We start from the raw sequence: 19,319 nt of genomic DNA, 5'->3' as shown, positions 1-19,319 counted from the left end.
TAAGGGGGTGCCGGGTGACTCAGTCGGTTAAGCATCCAACCCTTGATTTCGGCTCAGGTTGTTATCTCTGGGTTGTGATCTCAGGGTCGTGAGATGGAGCCCCACATCGGGCTCCATGCTGATCATGGAGCCTACTTAAGATTCTCTCTCTCCCTCTGCCCCCCCCCACTTGTGCACACACTTGTGCTCGCTCTCTCAAAAAAAAAGAAGAAAGAAAAAGAAATAGGGCCAGTGTGGGCAGAGTGTAATAAGGAAAGGGGAGAGTGATAAGAGATGAAGTCAAAGGGTTAGGTGGGGTTCAAAACATGTAAGACCATGTAGGCTATAGGAAGGAGTTTGAATTTTACTCTAAGTGCTTTGGGAAGCCACTCAAGAGTTGAGCAGGAAGGTAACATGATCTGGTTTGCATTTTTTTTTAAAGATTTTATTTATTTATTTATTTGAGAGAGAGAGAGAGAGAGAAACAGCATGAGAGGGGATAGGGTCAGAGGGAGAAGCAGGCTCCCTGCTGAGCCAGGAGCCCGATGTGGGACTCGATCCCAGGACTCCGGGATCATGACCTGAGCCGAAGGCAGTCGCTTAACCAACTGAGCCACCCAGGCGCCCTGGTTTGCATTTTTAAAAGATCCCTGTGGTTGCAGGCTGGAGAAGGGATTGTAGGGAACTAAGAGTGGGAGCAGGAACAACTCTGAGTAAACAAATGAAAAAGTCCAGGTGAGAGATCATGGTGACTTAAATTCCATTGGCAACCAGAGAGTGAAGTGGCTAGATTCAAGATCTGTTCTGAAGATAGAGCCCAAAGACTTCCTGCTGGAGCCCTGTGAAGTGTAAAGGAAGTAGAAGAATTAAAGGTGACTCTTAGGATTTCGGCTTATAAATGGTGATGACATTTACTGAAGTCGAGAAGGCCTGCAGCGTGACTAGAGTGGAGGGAAGAGGTAAACAAAAATCCTAATTTAAGAGGCTACTTTGAGATACCTTTTGGACATCCACATAGAGATAAGTAGGCAGTTACACATACAAATCTGGAGATCACTGGAGACAAAAGGGCTGAGGATATAAATTTGTGAATCATTAGCATATAGATGGTCTTTAAAGCCATGGACCTGGATAAGATCAGCAGGGAGAAAGTGTTGATAGACTAGGACAGAGACCTAGGACCAAGCCCTGGGGCACTTGAGAGAAGGATAACATTCTGATAGAGATCAGAAAGGCATTTAATAGGAAGGAACAAAGTGAACAAAAGCTCAGGGATAGCAAAGTGCTGAGCAGAAGTTGGGGAACATGGCTAATCCATTTAGGGAGAGTCTATAATAGATACCAAGTCCTAGATTTGGTCTGGACTTTAATGGGAAATCGTGTAAGGTTTTAAATCAGTGGAGTGATTCTGCCCCTGATAAAGTCAGAGTAACTTCTTTGTGACCACCCTTCTCTAGATAACAACTAGAAACCCTTGACAAGATTGTTTTTTAAATCCTGCCTGAAGACAACTGGAGAGCCAAACAAAAGCAGGCAGATACTGGAGGGGTCAACACTTGAAGAACAGCATCAGCTCTTTGTGAGTTTCCCATATTTATTTTACAGCCTCTTGCCTGAAGGCAAGTCCCAATCTTCACCTGGCAGGGCAGCTAAACCCTGTTTTCTTGGTTTGACAAACCCAAGGACAGAGTTTAGACTGAGGTGGGGGAGGAGATAGAAATCTGAATGGAGAGAGGCAGAAAGGGAGTACTTTTTTTTAAGTTTCATTTATTTAAGTAATCTCTACACCCAACATGGGGCTCAAATTCACCACCCTGAGATCAAAAGTCACACGCTCCTCCAACTGAGCCAGCTAGGGATCCCCAGGAAGGGAGTACTTCAGGTCTGTGTTGAGAAACTTTGCCTAAATCTCTGGCTGATCCTGGAAGTACACATATAGAGGGCAGACTCCAAGAAGTCCAGGTAAGGTTAAAAAAAAAAAAAACACTGAGATTTTAGCTGCTGCCCACCAAGGGGGAGACAGTTTGGAATTTGAGCTCAGCCAAGTTAACCGCCTGCAAAAACAAACAAAAAGTTCCTCTGGAGGAACAGAACAGAATCCAGGATCTCTAAAACATGTCATTTACAATATCCAGCATACTATTCAAAATTATTAGACGTATGAAGAAATAGAAAAACATGACCCATACTCAAGAGAGAAAACAAGCAGTGGAGAAAATCAATGGAGATGACCCAGATGTTGAAATAAGCAGACATAAAGAAAATATGCTTGTAATGACTAAAGCTGAGGAATGAACTCATCCCTCTGTATCTTAGAAAAATAGAACTTAAATCAGTGTATGAGATTAATTTGAGGATGCAGAGGCCAGAGATGGGAGAACAGTAAGGAAGCTTTGATGAGTGAGCAGTTCTATGGATATAAAGATAGGAAAGATGGCAAAAAAAATTACTTTGAAAAATATCATCTGACTATGGGAAGAAGTGAGAGGAATCAAAGACAACACTAAGGTTTCAAGTATGGCTGACTGAAAGAATGATAGCACCGCCGGCAGAAATAGAAACATCAATAGAGGATATAAAGCTTGGATATTAGATGACAAATTCAACTTTTAAAGCATTGAGTTTGAAGTGTTAACAACATATCCAGATGGAGTATGCAACATAGAATTCCAAATTCAAGATAAAGCTGTGCAAAAGGTCAGAGTCAAGGCCAGGAAGGGTGATTTAGGGTCATTTAATATGGAAGTGATCATTGAAGTCCCTAAAAAGTTGGATTAAATTTTCAAGGAAGAATGCATATAGTTAAGAGATAAATAATATGTAGTATTTACCTATTGCTGCATAGCAAATCAAAAATACTTAAAACAATGACCATTTATTTAGCTCATAATTCTGTGGGTTAGCAATTTGTGTTGGGTTCAGCTGGACATTTATACTGATCTCTTGCAGGCTCACTCATGTATCCACCAGCAGATGCCAGGTCAGCTTTGCTGACAGTTGTTGGAATTAGGTTGAAATGGATATTGATAAAACTCACCATTCGAACTTTATGAGTATGACTCCATAATTGCTACCTATCCATTATGTAGGATGCACATCTTTCAGACCTCATCTGAGATGGTTCATCTCTGCTCCATATGCTCTCTCATCCTCTTGTAGTCTAACCTGGCCTTGCTCACATGAATTCCAAGAGAGCAAGCAGAAGTGTGCAAAACCTTTTAAGGTTCAGACTTGGAACCAGCAACACACTGCTTCCATCTCATTCTGCTGGCCAAAGCTAGTCATCAGGCTGTCCCAGATTCAAGTAGTAGGGAAGTAAACTCCACACTTTGACGGGAGAAACTGCAAAGTCACATCACAAAGGGGCATGGATACAGAAAGGGGAATAATTTACGGCCATTTTGCAATCTACCAAAGTAGTCAGAGGACTTTGAATTTGCACACCCATGTTCACAAAAGCATTATTCTCAATAGCCAAGAGGTGGAAGGAACCCTAAGTGTCCATCGACAGAAGAATGGGTAAACAAATCATGGTATATACATGCAGTGGAATATTATTCAGCCTTAAAAAGGAAGGAAATGTGCACGTGCTACACATGGGTGGACCTTGTGGACATTATGCTAAGTGAAATAAGCCAGTCACCAAAAAGATAAAAACTGTGTGATTCCACTTATATGAGGCATTTAAAATAGTGAAATTCATAGAAACAGAAAGTAGAATGGTGGTGGCCAGAGAGGTGAAGGGGAAATGGAAGTTGTTTAATGAGTACAGAGTTTCAGTTTTGCAAGATGAAAAAGTTCTGGAGATCAGTTGCACAATAGTGTAAATATACTTAACACTACTGATCTATACCCTTAAGTGGATAAGATGGTAAATTTTACATGATGTGTTTGTTGTCAAAGTTAAAAATAAAATATCTGTTAAAAGATAGAACTTTGGATATGACCCATATTTGGGGGAGAGGAGGAAAAAAGAACCAAAGGAAACAAATTTTGCCCAGTCTGGAACTAATGGAAACCAATCTAGCAAGTGGGATTTGAAAATGATTTTCTACTCTTCTGTCTTGAAGGACCCCTGTGAGATAAAGGATTCTGGAATTGAGCCTTTCCTCAGTAAAGGAAAGGGGAAAGCAATCTGCTCATCTGGGCCTCTTCTCTCTGGGATTCTAGAGTTCACGTGATTTCTTCAATCATCCAGGCTTATAATTTCATGGTGGAAATTCCAACCCCAGATCCACCTTCTTTTCTCATTCCTGCCAGCCCCATCTCCTAGTCCTGGACCTCAATTCTGGTCTATTGGCTTCACATCAAATTAATTATTCCCTGTTAACGATACAGTCGACCTCCAGTGCTTCCCAGAACCACAGCCCCATCTTGCTCCCAGGGAGCAGACATCTCTAGGAGAGTGATACACACCTTAGAATGGTTCTGAGGTTCTGCTGCACTCAGGGATTTGATTGTCCTGGGCTGTTGTTTTGCTGACACAGAAGGGACAACTCTTCTGCTATCCCAGATGGACATATTTGGTTGGTTCTGCCTCATTCCCTGCTTGCTCACTCACTACAGTCAGGATGTCTTGTGGTCAGACCTGAAGTCCTCCTTCACACTTGAAGCTGCTGCAGATGGTAAAGTCAGGGAAGTGGGCATCCATCCTAACAGCCAAATGGGAGACCAAAGTTTAGTAAAAATGTTAAAACCACCAAAATTCTATTCATAATCAAAATGTCATGATTGTCCCAAAAAAACATATTTACAGTTTGTGTGTTCAAATCAAGATCCAGACAAGGTCCACGCATCACATCTGGTTATTTCTTTTAATATAAAGCATTACTCCCTGCCCTCTTTTATTCCTTCCATTGACTTGTTGCAGAAACCTGACCAACTAAACCTAAAGACTGTATCACATTCTTTACATTAGCCCACTTTCTCTTTTGTTAAAGTTCATGATTTAATAGTGATACTTTACTTTTTAATTGAAGTATAGTTGACACGCAATGGTATACAACATGGTGACTCGACAACTCTATACACTATGTTGTGCTCACCGCAAGTGTAGCTCCCATCTGTTACCGTACAGGCCTGTTACAACACCACTGATTATATTCACTATGCTGTGCCTTTTATCCCTGTGACTTACTCATTCTGTAACTGAAAGCTTGTGCCTTCCACTCCCCTTCACCTATTTTGCCCATCCCCCTGCCTCCCTCCCCTCTGGCAACCACCAGTCCTCCATATTTATGGGTCTGTTTCTGCTTTTTTGTTTGTTTGACTTTGTTTTTTAGATTCCACATATAAGTGAAATCATTTGGTATTTGTCTTTATCTGTCTGTCTTATTTTACTTAACATAATATCCTTTAGGTTAATCCATGTTATTGCCAATAGCAAGATCTCATTCTTTATTATGGCTGAGTAATATTCCATTGTACATATATACCTCATCTTCTTTATCCATTCACCTATCAATGGACACTTAAGTTGCTGCCATCCTTGGCCATTGTAAATAATGCTGCAGTAAACATGGGGGTGGGTGTATCTTTCTGAATCAGTTTTTGTTTTCTTTGGGTAAATATATAGTTGTGGAATTATTGGATCATATGGATATATATTTTTAATTTGTTGAGAAATCTCCATAACTTTTCCACAATGGTTGCACCAATTTACATTCCCACCAATGCTGGGAGTTCCCTTTTTTCCGCTTCCTCACCAACACTTGTTATTTCTGTGTTTTTGATACTAGCCATTCTGATTGGTGTGAGGTGATATCTCATTGTGGTTTGGATTTGCATTTCCCTGATGATGAGTGATGTTGAGCATCTTTTCATGTGTCTGTTGGCCACCTCCAGTCTTCCTTGGAAAAATGTCTATTAGGTCCTCTGTCCACTTTTTAATCAGGTTATTTGTGGGGTTTTTTGGTGTTGAGTTGTCTTAGTTCTTTACGTATTTTGGATATCAACCCCTTATTGGTTGTATCATTTGCAATTATCCTCTCCCATTCAGTAGCTTGCCTTTTCATTTGTTGATGGTTTCCTTCACTCTACAAATGCTTTTTAGTTTGGTGTAGTCCCAATAGTTTATTTTTGCTTTTGTTTCCCTTGCCTTAGGAGACATATCTAGAAAAGTGTTGCGAAGGCCCATGTCAAAGAAATTACTACCTATGTTTTCTTCTAGGAGTTTTATGGTCTCAGGTCTCACAATTAGTTGTTAATCTATTCTGAGTTTATTTTCTGTTTGGTGTAAGAAAGTGGTCCGGTTTCAGTCTTTTGCATATGGCTGTCCAGTTTTCCCAGCACCGTTTAAATGACTGCCTCTTCCCCATTGTATATTCTTGCCTCCTTTATCATAGATTAATTGACTATATAAATGTGGGATTATTTCTGGCCTCTCTATTCTTTTTTTTTTATAACTTTTTTTTTAAAAGATTTTATTTATTTATTTGAGAGAGAGAGTGAGAGAGAGAAAGAGCACAAGAGGGGGGAGCGGGAGAGGGAGAAGCATACTCCCTGCTGAGCAGGTAGCCCGATGCGGGACTCGATCCCGGGACTCCAGGATCATGACCTGAGCCGAAGGCAGTCGCTTAACCAACTGAGCCACCCAGGCGCCCCTGGCCTCTCTATTCTGTTCTATTGGTCTATGTGTCTATTTTTGTGCCAGTGCTATACTGATTTAATTATTACCGCTTTGTAATGTATCTTGAAATTTGGGATCGTGCTACTTCCAGCTTTGTTCTTCTTTCTCAATATTGCTTTGTATATTTGTCTATTTTCTTGCTTCTAGTATCATTTAATTTCTTTCTCTAGCCCCACTTTTCCTGAAAACAAAAGTTAGCTCTAGAGCAACACAGTTCACTGGAACTCTCTGCCAGAGTGGAACCGTCTTACGATGGGCACTGATACCATAGCCACTAGCCAAAGGTGAAAATTGACACTTGAAATGTAGTGAGACTGAGGAGATGAATTTTAAATTTTTATTTTATTTTACTTAAATTTAAATAGCCATATGTGGCAAGTGGTTACCATAATGGACAGCACAGCTCTAGATGTTTCATTGAATTCCCCTTCAAGTTCTTAGAAAGAATACTTCATAGGTAGTACTATATGCTTCCCATTGCATGACATAAGAGGCTTAGAGTGTTTGGTTCTCCCGCCTTTTCTGGTGTTAAGACTGATCAGTGAGTTCAAGTGGTGATAGCCTGATCTTTCCAGTTCAAATTACCCATCCACTTTTTATCTAATGGCTTCATTCACTTACAATTTTTGCCTAAATCAGTTCTTTCATTATGGGTTTCAAAATAGTCCTTTTCTATCACTCTGTCTACATTTATAAGCTGAAATTCTTCTATAAAGAAATTTCATTGACTAATTTTATATGGTTGGTCTGAAATACAGTACAAGAAAAGGCATGATAAATCCTTAATTATTTCTCTTAATTGCCATTGATGGCGGGAGAGAAATGCAGGTGTCTTGCATCTATGCAAAGCTTCTGGGATTTTATCCTGAGCTATGGAAAGCCATTGTGAGTTTTAAGAAGGGGATGAACAAAATGAGATTTTCATTTCAGGAAGCACCCTTTGGCCATAGTGTGGAGAATGGGTTAAAAGTCAGGCAGATTCTAGAGGGAGCCATCATATAATACAGGTCAGAGCTGGTGAGGACCTGAACTCTAGTGATTGTGGTAGAGTAGGAGAGTTTGACAGAATCCAGATTAGAAAGCAGAATCAACAAAATATAGCTGTCAAATAATGTGGTGGGTGGGGCGAGAGGGAGTAGGGTAGGATGACAGGATGAACTCTAGATTTATAATTTGGTGAAGTAAGTAGCTGGTCATGCCACAAACCACCTAGAGAAATACAGGAAGAGAAGTAGAGAGAAGTTACTTTCCAAATGAAAAATGAAATCAGCCCAAACACAGACCTCCCAGACAGAAGGAATGATTTATGAAGCTGCAGCATAATTCTTTTCACTCGATTCTAACAAATAAGAGTGAGTGCATACCATACTATACTCAGGGAAAATTGCTGATATAGAATCATCTGGATTCCAGAGATCTATAAATAAAAATCAGGGGTTATTTTGTTAGCATTAAGTGTTTAACCCTAAGAAATTAAATTCCAGGGTCTAATCCATTTTTAAACATGTTCCAAATTCGGACCTATCATTTTTTTCCTATTGCTTACAAAGATGTACCTACTATTTTAAGAAATCCTTAATAGTAGATACAATGTTTTCAGAAGTGAAAAATGTTATTCAAGTGTATAAGCAAAAATCTTCTCAGTAGTTGTATTAGTTTGCTAGGGCTACCATAATGAAGTGCACAAATTGGGGTGGTGGGGGATGCTTAAAACAATAGAACTTTATTGCCCACAGTTCTAGGGGCTAGAAGTCCAAAATCAAGGTGGCAGCAGGGCCATGCTCCCTCTGGAAGCTGTAGGGGAATCCTTCCTTGCCTCTTTCTAGCTTCTTGCCTCTTCTTAGCTTCCAGTGGTTTGCCAACAATCTTTGGTGTTCCTTGGCTTGTATATGTAGCACTCCAATCCTCTGTCTTTACATGACATTTTCTCTGTGTCTGTGTCTTCATATGGATATCTTCTTATAAAGTCGCCACTCATATTGCTTAGGAGCCCACTGTACTCAAGTGTGACCTCATCTTAACTAATTATATCTACAACAACCCCGTTTCCAAATAAGGTCACATTCTGAGGTACTGGGTGTTAGGACTTCAGTGTATCATTGTTGGCGGACATAATTCAACCCAGTAGAGTGGTCTAAAGACCGATGCTGGGGCGCCTGGGTGGCTCAGTTGGTTAAGCGACTGCCTTCAGCTCAGGTCATGATCCCAGGGTCCTGGGATCGAGTCCCGCATCGGGCTCCCTGCTTGGCGGGGAGCCTGCTTCTCCCTCTCCCACTCCCCCTGCTTGTGTTCCCTCTCTCGCTGTGTCTCTCTCTGTCAAATAAATAAATAAAATCTTTAAAAAAAAAAAAAGACCCATGCTGAATTACGGCAAGAAAAGTTTTCATTTGAAAATTATTTCCTTTAGCATTATTTCAAAAGCATTTTACTGATTGCCCTTTGGAGAAACTAGAACTTAGTTTCATTTTTTTCAAAATGACATTCACAGAACCTTGCTGTCTCTAGCAAGGTGAAAAAAAAAATAAAGAATAAGAAAGTGATATGACATGCAAATGTATTTAATAAAGATCCTTTTAAGTAGTTATATAATTGTATTTTATGGCACATTTTCCCCAAACATTTTCCTGAACATTTTCTGAAAAAATTTTAGTGCAAAACATGCATTCTTTATCAAATTGATACACTAATTTTTGCTAACAGTACCTATTGTTAGAACAAAACAAGATAATGTATGTAAACAATTCAACGGTTTGCAAGTACTTAATAGCTGTTAACTGCTATTAATATTTAGTATTCTTAGAATTGCAATGAGTATTAAAGAAGTTAATACCTGTGAAACACTTATAATAGTGCCTGACACATAGTATGTATGCAATAAATATCTAGCTTTACTGTCAACATCACCTTTGTCATATAAGATGGCAAAGTGTCCAGGCTTCTGGGTGGCTCAGTTGAGCAACTGACTCTTGATTTTGGCTCAGGTCATGATCTCAGGGTCCTGGGATTGAGCCCCAAGTCCTGAGTACCAGAGTCCTGCTCTGCGCTCAGCAGGGAATGCGCTGGAGATTTTCTCCCCTCCCTCTGCCCTTCCCCCTGCTCACTCTCGCACTCTCTCTATCTAAAATAAATAAATCTTTAAAAAAAATATAAGATAGTAGAGTGTCAAAAACTGTGAACACTACTTGAACTCAACATTTTCATATAGTTTCATTAGGTAGGGTTTCTTTAAATTGCATTTAATCTATAGAATTCATCCCTTATTTAGTAGGCAAGTGTAAGTTATTTAAATTTAATTTTTTTGAAATTGTACCAGTATCTTTTTTAATAAAAGGATTCCTTAATATTTATATGCCCCCAAATTATATATTTTATTTACTGGTTATCAGGAACATGACTTAAAAATGATCTACTGAAGGGCGCCTGGGTGGCTCAGTAGGTTAAGCGTCTGCCTTAGGTTCAGGTCATGATCTCAGGGTTCTGGGATCGAGTCCCGCATCGGGCTCCCTGCTCCTTGGGAGTCTGCTTCTCCCTCTGCCTCTCTTTCTTTCTCTCTCTCTCTGTCTCTAATGAATAAATAAATAAAATCTTTTTTAAAAAATGATCTACTGAAGTCATAATCAGTGTGTTGTTTGATAAAAATATACTTCATCGGGGTGCCTGGGTGGCTCAGATGGTTAAGTGTCTGCCTTCGGCTCAGGTCATGATCTCAGGGTCCTGGGATGGAGCCCCACATCGGGATCCTGGCTCAGCGGGGAGCCTGCTTCTTCCTCTCCCTCTGCCTCTCTCCCTGTTCATGCTCTCTCTCTCTCTGTATCTCTGTGTCTCTGTGTCTCAAATAAATAAAATCTTTAAATATATATATATACTTCATCTACAAGCATGGCATTATTAATCTACAGCCAGTTTTTCCTGCAACAGACTTGATTTGACACTCCTTCATTCATTCAGTTTTTGTGATTAAAGCTGCAGGTTTCCCAAGCGTATGGTTTGGAGTTCAGTTGGTGATCGAGGAATAGAACTCCATTTAATTCCATAGCTTTCCTCCACGTCACTTCCCCAGCTGAGGTGCTGTTGTGGGGCTAGTCTTACATTCAAGTCACTGAAAAAGTCAGGGTATTTTTTAAAGTATCTTTTCTAGTTGCAGACTCAAATGTACATTCAAAAACACAAATATTTTTTAAAGTGTAACCACAATAACAGCCATGATCTAAAACAACAGTTCCATAAAGTTCTGGGTTTTTTTTCATAGTGATGAGTACAAACCGGTGGTCCTTGAGTTTTTGCTTTAAAATGGTTTGTGGACTGGGGCGCCTGGGTGGCTCAGCCGTTAAGCGTCTGCCTTCAGCTCAGGTTGTGATCTCAGGGTCCTGGGATCGAGCCCCGCATCGGGCTCCCTGCTCCGCCGGAAGCCTGCTTCTCCCTCTCCCACTCCCCCTGTTTGTGTTCCGTCTCTCGCTGTGTCTCTCTCTCTGTCAAATAAATAAAATCTTAAAAAAAATAAAAATAAAATGGTTTGTGGACTGAAAAAATTTGAGAACCACTGCTCTGACCAACCAAACTAAATTGATAGTTATAAAACGGGAATGTTTATCCTCTGAAGGAATACTTTATGCTGCAATTTTTGGTTAATGTTAAAGTAGCCGTTTTTAATATCAGTTTGAAAATGAAATTTTAATGTATTATCTCCCTCTTATGAATTAGTGTTCATAAACAAGAACATGTACTGGGTTTTTTCTGTTCTAGTAAAATGTAAACTGAAGGAAAACAGTAGCTTATTAAAGCACCAAGAATGGCTTCTCAGTTCTTTGTCAAGTCTCAAAGTCCCATAGTTCTTTCCCTTCAAACAACTCTGAAACAAAACGACACCTCTAAGGATTAAGCATTTTGGAAACCAATAAAAGAAAATATTAAAGCATGTCTGACACAGACCTCTCCTCCATACTTCCCTGTTCCTCCCATCCTCCCTACATGAGTCAGGTAATGTTAACTTTGAATCATACATTCGTTAGTTTCTTTTGAGCATTACATAAACAAAGTTTTGATCATAGCCTATGAGGCAACTGACCTGTAATCATTTGCATTTCAACACATGTGGCTTGAAAAACAGAGCAGTAAGTTACCCTACATGCTCTTTTATTTGAATTCCACAGGAAGTTACTCACCATATCATTTTTTGTGATCCAAGAGTGCACTAAAGAAATAGATTATACCATAATAAAATGCTCACTCAACAATAACTTTTGAGTGAAGTATTTGAATTACATTATGTATGCAGGAATACTCCCTTTCTGAAGCTGATAACAATACCTCCATTTACTGAATGGTTCCCTGTGTGGCAGGCGCTGTGCTCAATGCATTACAGACGTTGTTTCCATTCAATCTTCCCATCAATCCTACCAGGTGTGTATTATTATCCTTATTTTTCAAATGAGGAAAACAAAGCTTAGTCCACAAATATTTATTGAGCAACTACAATGTGCCAGACCCTGTTCTAGGCCATCAGGTTGAAGCTTAGAGACATATAAAGGAATCTTCAGTTTGGGCACAGGCCTGTCTCGGCTCTTATAATGATCCCATATCGTCTTACTGGGAAGAATGTTCAAGAAATAACTCAAGTGTTTGTATCACAGAATGTCTTCCTCTTAGTTCTTTTCTTTTTTTTAAAGATTTTATTCATTCATTTGAGACAGAGAGATACAGAGAGAGGGAGAGAGAGAGAGAGAGAGAGAGAGAGCATGAGCAGAGGAGAGAGGCAGAGGGAGAGGGAGAAGCAGACTCCCCGCTGAGCCGGAGCCCGATGTGGGTCTCAATCCCAGGACCTGGAGATCATGACCTGAGCTGAAGGCAGACGCTCAACCATCTGAGCCACCCAGGTGCCCTCCTCTTAGTTCTTTATAGATTTTATTACCATCTTTCATCATAGGCAACTCTAGAATCATTGAATTTATATCTGGAAGAGAACCTAGAGAAGATCCTTACATTTCCAAAATTTGAATTCTCTTAACTAAAATGTTCAAATAGATGTAGGAATTCCTGTTGTCTCTTAAGATGTGTATCAATCAAGAAAATGTTCTTAATTTTTATTTGGGAACTTAAAAAAATCCCACAAAATTCATACACATGGAAGATATGTCACCATGTATTTTGTTTGATTATTATCTTACATGAAATAAAATTTGAGCCTAAGTTTTATCTTTCTCTCTGTAAAGAAATAGTCTCTAGCAATTACTTTTTCTTTTTTTTGTGAAAAATAATGTAATGTAAAGGGAAAAGACTTTTCAGAGAGATAGTGATGATTACACTCTATGGGTTTTCTATAGTAGTAACAAAGCTATATGTAATAGAGCTGTGAATTCGGGATATGTGTAAAATAGAGATTGTGCCATGAGCCGTAGTTAGTCATCTTGTAACTTTTCCAGACGGATGGAACTCCATTTTTTGAACAAATGTTATTTTGTTAAGTAAATGCCCATTTAAACTTCTATACAAAGGTTATGATTATAGCAGGAAATTGTTGGGGACAGAGGAAGTTAAATTTGGTTGTCTTGTCATACATCAGGAATGATTTCTTGGAAATCAAGTCCGGATTTTCGACTGAGGTTTGCTGTTTCCCTCTGCTGTAGTTTCAAGTAATAACTTTCCAATATTTTGGTTCTGACTGGGAGATTTATGCAGGAGGTGGGGCATAGAATCAGTCCTTTGTGCTGGTTTTGCACCAAGGAGCCCAAAAGACAGTAGAATGTGAGGATATCACTTAACATTAAAAGGCTCAATGTGAAAGTTCTAAAGCAGTGCTGTCCTCTAGAACTATAATGCCAATCTTGACAAGTAAGCCCCATATATAAGTATACATTTTATAGTAGCCATATGAAGATGTAAAAAGAAACAGGTGAAATTAATTTTAATGAACTATTTTATTTAACTCAATATATTCAACATTATCTCAACATGTAGTCAATATAAAAATTATTACCGAGCTACTTTACATTCTTTTTTTGTACTAAGTCTTTGAAATCTGGTGTGAACTTCACACTTACAGCACATCTCATTTGCGATCAGCCAATCTTATTTTAAGTATTTCAAGAGCTATGTGTGGCTAGTAGCTACTATATTAGGCTGCACAGGGTGATCTCTAGAGGCAGCTATTCTTTGAATAACTACACTTAGAGTTTTCCTTTCTTAAACAGGAAAGAAAAAAGTAATCCTGTTCAGGGTAATATCAGCTTCTATGTTCAAATAACTCTTTTTGCAGCCGCCTACAAGAAACATCCCCCAGCCTCATTTGATTTTCTCAAATTCTCCCACCCAGAGAGAGTGGTTGCACTGCTTTTGGATTTATAAAAGAAATAAATGAAAAAAATTTTTGTTAACTAAAAGAAAAAATTCATTTTTCTCTTTGGACAAAAGGAAGAAGAATGGTGTTTTTCTAAATCAATTCACAAATACTTATCAAGTTGATCCTATGTGCAAGATAGTGGTACATAGCCCATTATTAACAGTTCATTTCATTCCTAATTCCTGCAATGTGACCACTGTTCGCAGTAACTTTGTTTTAGAAGTTCTAGTCCTCAAGGTAAAAAGAATAAAAGTTGATGCTGAAATCAACTTTTCAGTATACAACTTGATTTATTACAGTGGAGTAATTCGCACGGGGCAGTGTTAGACACATAATAACTGTCTCCTTAAATATAAGGTATGTTTTTCCTAAAGCAAGAATGTTAGTTGGAATAATCGATTACTGTTTAGCGGACTAATTTACCTTAAACTAACCAAATTGACCAACTTCTTTTCTCTGTAAGGAACAGTAATGTGGCTTTGCAATGTAAATGAAAGATAAATTAGGCACTTCCTACATAAATGCAAAACAATGCACAACTCCTTATCCTCAAACTTCTGTGAACTGGTTTTACCGTCAGGAATTACGGAGACGGTGCTGCCAAATTAGTTGAGTTTGGGTCCAGACTGGATTTGCTGCACTAGAATCAAGCCTGCAGGGGAAGGTGACAAAATCACAAGCTAAGTCGTCCCCACCCCCCACCGCACAGACCACGCTGTGCCTGCCCAGATGTTGCTCAACCCTGAGCTGTCCCCCTGAGTCCAAGGCTGCGAGAGAGGGCGCGCAGCGAGTACTTCCGGCCACCTCCTCGGGCTCCCTCAACAGATGGAGCCTTTTCTGGTGGCCACGAGGCTCCCGGGCCTCGAGCTTGTGCCAGAGGGCGCGCAGGCTAAGGCAGAAGAAAGAGTTGAACACCTGCCTCTCTCGGGCCCAGCGAGAAACCTTGCACCGCCCGCGCAGACCTGTCCGGCCAGGAGTGGGGCTCTAATCTCAACCTCACACCTGCGTTAGGGAGGAAGCCAAGGGCTCTCCAGGTGTCTGGGTCCCGGGATGATGAAAGCGAGCTGTTAAAAGGCGTGCACCGGAAGCGCAGCGGGGGACGCGGTGTGGCCGCTGGGCGTGGGAGGACCGGGACGCCTGCGCCGAGGCCTGAGGGGATGAAGGCACTGGCAGTCCTGGAGATTTCCCTTTACTTTTTTTCCTGCTCCTCGTAGAGAGGGTTGGCCAGTGGCTGCAGTAGCTTTCCACTCAGCCCGGCGACTTTTACACAATTTTGCCCAGGCGCACTAAGCTCGCTAGGCACCTGGCGTTGGGAACACGAGGTAGAACCCCCCCCCCCCCCGCGGGACTCAGTCCAGACGCCCAGGCCTCTCCCCACAAACTCTCCGTCCTCTTGGATTCCGTTGCCGTCTGGGGATTGGGTTTCCTTAACCCAGGGCTTCCCTATCTTGGGCTGGAGGAGGAGTTAGAACCCCTCCCTCGCTTTCCCTCCTCCACCCTCGGCCAGCCTGATTTTTTAATCTAATCTTTTATTTAAAGTCAACAGAGGAGCAGGAACCCCAGGCTTCTGACAACAAGGTATTTTAAAATAATTCCCCAACCTCTGCCGAGAGGGGCAACCTCAAGGAACCTCCTTGTTTTCTTCTTCGTGCAGGGAGTGGGGGACTTCGAGAGTCGAGGCTGATGCCTGAGGGCTCTGCAGACTTTGGGTGGGGGGCGACTCAAGCAGGACAAATGAATTCCAAATATTAAAAAGATGACACCAGAGCCTCGATTTGAAGAGCCCTGAATCATAACCGAGAGCTGAACCTCCAGGGAGCTCCAGGGCACAAAGCCTTACGAGTCCCCGTCGTGGGGGACTTTACGGGGGGGGCGGGGGCAGGTGAATGCCCAGCGTGTGAGCCTGGATAGGGCGGGTCCTGGTCCATTAAAGGATGTTCCCATAGACACGACGCGCCCACAAACACCCACCAAGGAGTGAGACCGAAAAGACACCCCACGCTCACTCCCCGGGTCTTTGGCACCGGACTGTGCCCACTGCGCCTCGCCCATCTCCCTCCCCCAGCTAAGAGGGGACCACTGTTATCTACATCCTTAAGTAGCCTCCGACCTGCTCGGACCCTTAGCAGTTCAAGGCTCCCAGCCTTTAGCTCCTCTTACCCTTCCCCTCTTCTTTCCCCCACCGCCAGCCGCCCGCCGACGCCCCCAGATCTCTCGGGCTCGCCCTTCCTGAAAGTAGGCGAGGCCCAGAAGCTGAGGCTGGGGCGAGGAAGGAGGGAGGAGCGAAGACCGGCGGCCGGGGGCGTGTCTTCCCAAGCCCCGCCCCCGGGTGCGCGCGGCGGTGGCGGCGGCGGCAGAGCCTCGCTCTGAGAGACAGGTATCGCTTAGGCGCCATGTTGTGAGCGGAAGTGGGGGAGCGCGCGGCCGCCGCTGTTCTACTGGGAGCGGGCGCGGGAACCGGCGGGGGGGGCGGAGCTGTAGTCCCGGCGGCGGAAGGAGGAGAGGAAGAAAGGGGCGAGACCGGGTGCCCGGCAGCGGCGCGAGGCTCTCGCTCCGCGCGCGGACATCTCCAGCCAGGCGCGCGACGTTCGAGGGTCGGTGTCGGCGCCGAGCCCTCTCCCGGGCAGCCGGCGCTGGTGCTGCTGCTGCCGCCGCCGCTGCTGCTGTCGTGGGGCTCGGGCGGCGACAGAGCGGGGCCGGCCGTGGGGCGGGCGGGGAGGGAGGAGGCGGTGAAGGCGGCGGGCCGGGGGGGAAGATGCCGCTGGCGCAGCTGGCGGACCCGTGGCAGAAGATGGCTGTGGAGAGCCCGTCCGACAGCGCTGAGGTGAGTGAAGCCGGGCGGCCGGGGGCCGGCGCGCCCCTCCCCTCGCCCCCGCGGGCCAGCTCCCCTCCCTGGGGCTGGCCACTTGGCCCCTTCCTCTGCTGCTCGCATCTCCCCTCTGTCTGGGATTCCGGTTTGGGTAGTTGGGGTTGGTCTGTTTGCCCTTCTGTTCCACCCGCACCCTCACCTCCCCTCCCTCGCTCGGGGGGCTGTGGTGTGGTGGCGCGTGGGGTTTGGAGTGGGCGCTGGGGCTTTGCAAGAAGCCGATTTTAATCAACTTTGCGTGGGGGGAGCGGGAAGCTGAGCGGGGGCCGGAGAGGAGTTGGGAAGTTTGGCCCTGCCTGGTTGGGGGCTTCCCTGGACCCTGGCGACTTTGGGGTGTAAGGGAGGGGTATGGATTGGGTTCACTGGGAAGCGGGGACTCTCGAGTCTGGCCAGGGGAGGGAGTTGGTGCTGTGAGTCGGGCGCCTGGGGGCTGGAACGGCCCAAGGCAGGACTGGCGACCTGTGGGGGTTTCGGGTAGGGGGTGCAGGACAGCCAAGGGTTTTTGCCTCCCCACAGTTTGTCTGCCGCAGCGGTTTCTGCCGGTGCAAGGGAGAAAGTGGAAGCTTGAGGTCCTCCCCCCTCCCCCATTTCTTAGGTCGCTGAGCTCGAGGACCCAGTCCGTAGGAGCTTTAACTTGAGTTTCCTGTCCATGGAGGTGAGAGGGTGATATTCAAGGCCATCAGTAGCCGCCCTAAAGGGCTTTCAGGTTTTCTTCCCCCAGGATCTATTCGGTGACCATCCCAGAGACACCTAACCGAGTGCCAAAAACCAAAACAATGTACCCAAAGACGGCAAAACAATTTCCCCGGACACGGCACAGCATCGAGCTTTTGCAGCCGCCCCTGTCCCAGAACCAACTCGGGGTCTGCGAAAATAATCCAGACAAGACCCATTCCAGGGCATCAGCGCTCCTCTCCGGAGTGGAAAATCAATTCCTGATGGTGGCATGTCTGTGATTCTCCCTTCTTGACTTTTTGCTGTCTTCTATCCCCGCAGCGGACTTTGGGGGATTACAGGATGATAGGCTGCGTGTGTGTAATAGTTAGTGAGTGACCCCATTTCTGGAAAGCATGACTGAAACGCGGGGGTGGAATGGGGCAGGCTCTGATGAGTGGTGTACTTGGCGGCAGCCGCTGCCCTGCCGGCCTCCGCAGTGTGAGAGGTGGATAGGGTTACTGGTTACGTCAGTAAGACCGAGGCTCGGTTTGATCTGAGATGCGGGACACTTGCATTCCCGGGTATAATGGAGGGGGAGGGGGATCAGTTCAAATAGCTTTTCAGTTTTTTCCTAGTCACCTCTACTGCTGTATAAAATGTTTACTTGCTCTCCTTAACGTGAGCAGAGTTGTAATAGTGCTTACGGCTGGTACTTAGTATTTTGTGACTTGGATCATATTTTAAAAATCTAAACTAAACGCTGCTCTTCAATAGAAAAGATATTGATAGATGTTTTCTAAATATTTTTAAAAGGCAATCACGTTTTTAAGACTAGACAGAATTACATTTAAAATTATGTTAGCCTGATTAATACTATAGATGTTTTATAAGAAAATTGAATTTAGACTGTTTAATCATCCTTTGAATGGATAGTGTGAAAATTAGTATGCAAATGGGCTCTTTTCATTCATCTTTTTCTTCAGATTTTATTTGCATTAAATAATATAGCTAAAAGGTTTATAAAATATGTTCTCAAAGTGCTGACCTTATGAAAAGAAACTGAATTTGCTTTGAGCCTGATTGTTACATGCAAACGGTAACATTTGCAACTCATAATCAGTCCACATTTCTGCTTGGCACATATCAGTGTGTTAAAAAATCATTTAAAATTCCACCTTATCCTTTTTCTACATAGCATACATTTGGATAGGGAAGGCACAAAACTGATATTTATTTAGCACTTACTATATGCCAGATACTGTGGTACATGCTCTTTCATTTTATCCTTCCTATGACCCAACAGAGTAGGATTGTGATCCTCATTATTACAGATTAAGAAACTGAATCTCCGAAGTTAAGGGCACAAAGATTATAAATAGTAAATGGCAGAGCCACAATTCAAAGCCGGGTGGGTATAATTCATGTGCTTCGCTTTATATTAGGGTAGCTGTTTCAAATCCTTTGTGGAAAAATTCAGGGTATAAATAAATAAGCCAGTAGTTAGAGGTCATGTATTTTTCAGGAACAGTTACGGTATTATAAGCGGTCTCACTTGTTAAAGCCTAGTTATTTCAGTTACTGTCATGGTTTCCAGAACCTGGCAGATAGGATTCCACAACTTGCCATTTTCAAAGAATTTTCTTGATATTTTGGCATAAGATATGTCACACAGAGCTAGTGTTGCCTGGATTAATTTTAAAAAGATCTTTTTAAATTGCCTTTAGATATTTTGTTGCCTTTGGTGGTTCATCTGTTTCAAGTAAATTACTGCTGATACAATTTTGGAAATTGAAGCCAGTAAGGAGAAGGTTGAGAATTTTCATTCAGAAGTCTAATATTGGACTTATTTTTAT

At 42.9% G+C, this 19,319-nt stretch overlaps 1 protein-coding gene across 5 annotated transcripts in view; it reads left to right on the top strand.

The window, feature by feature from the left end:
• The first annotated feature begins 16,415 nt into the window (after positions 1-16,415).
• Positions 16,416-19,319, top strand: part of RPS6KA3 (ribosomal protein S6 kinase A3) — a 116,113-nt gene continuing 113,209 nt past the window's right edge. For 2 of the 5 annotated variants that reach the window (XM_064573864.1, XM_064573862.1), the window contains exon 1: positions 16,672-16,767. Coding sequence is in view for 2 of the 5 variants with exons in the window: in XM_045875752.3 (XP_045731708.1) it covers positions 16,699-16,767 (69 nt within the window). In the remaining 3 variants the exon portion in view is untranslated. Of the gene's footprint in view, positions 16,768-19,319 lie in introns of all 5 variants that reach the window. The other 3 variants (XM_045875752.3, XM_045875743.3, XM_064573865.1) reach the window with 3 other exon arrangements.

Source organism: Mirounga angustirostris, unplaced genomic scaffold (assembly GCF_029215605.1).
Source record: "Mirounga angustirostris isolate CCGP_5_RB_7025 unplaced genomic scaffold, mMirAng1.0.hap1 SCAF_11, whole genome shotgun sequence".
Taxonomy (NCBI): Eukaryota; Metazoa; Chordata; class Mammalia; order Carnivora; family Phocidae; genus Mirounga; species Mirounga angustirostris.
Note: the sequence above shows the minus strand (reverse complement) of the source record. Positions and strands in the feature narration are given on the sequence as shown.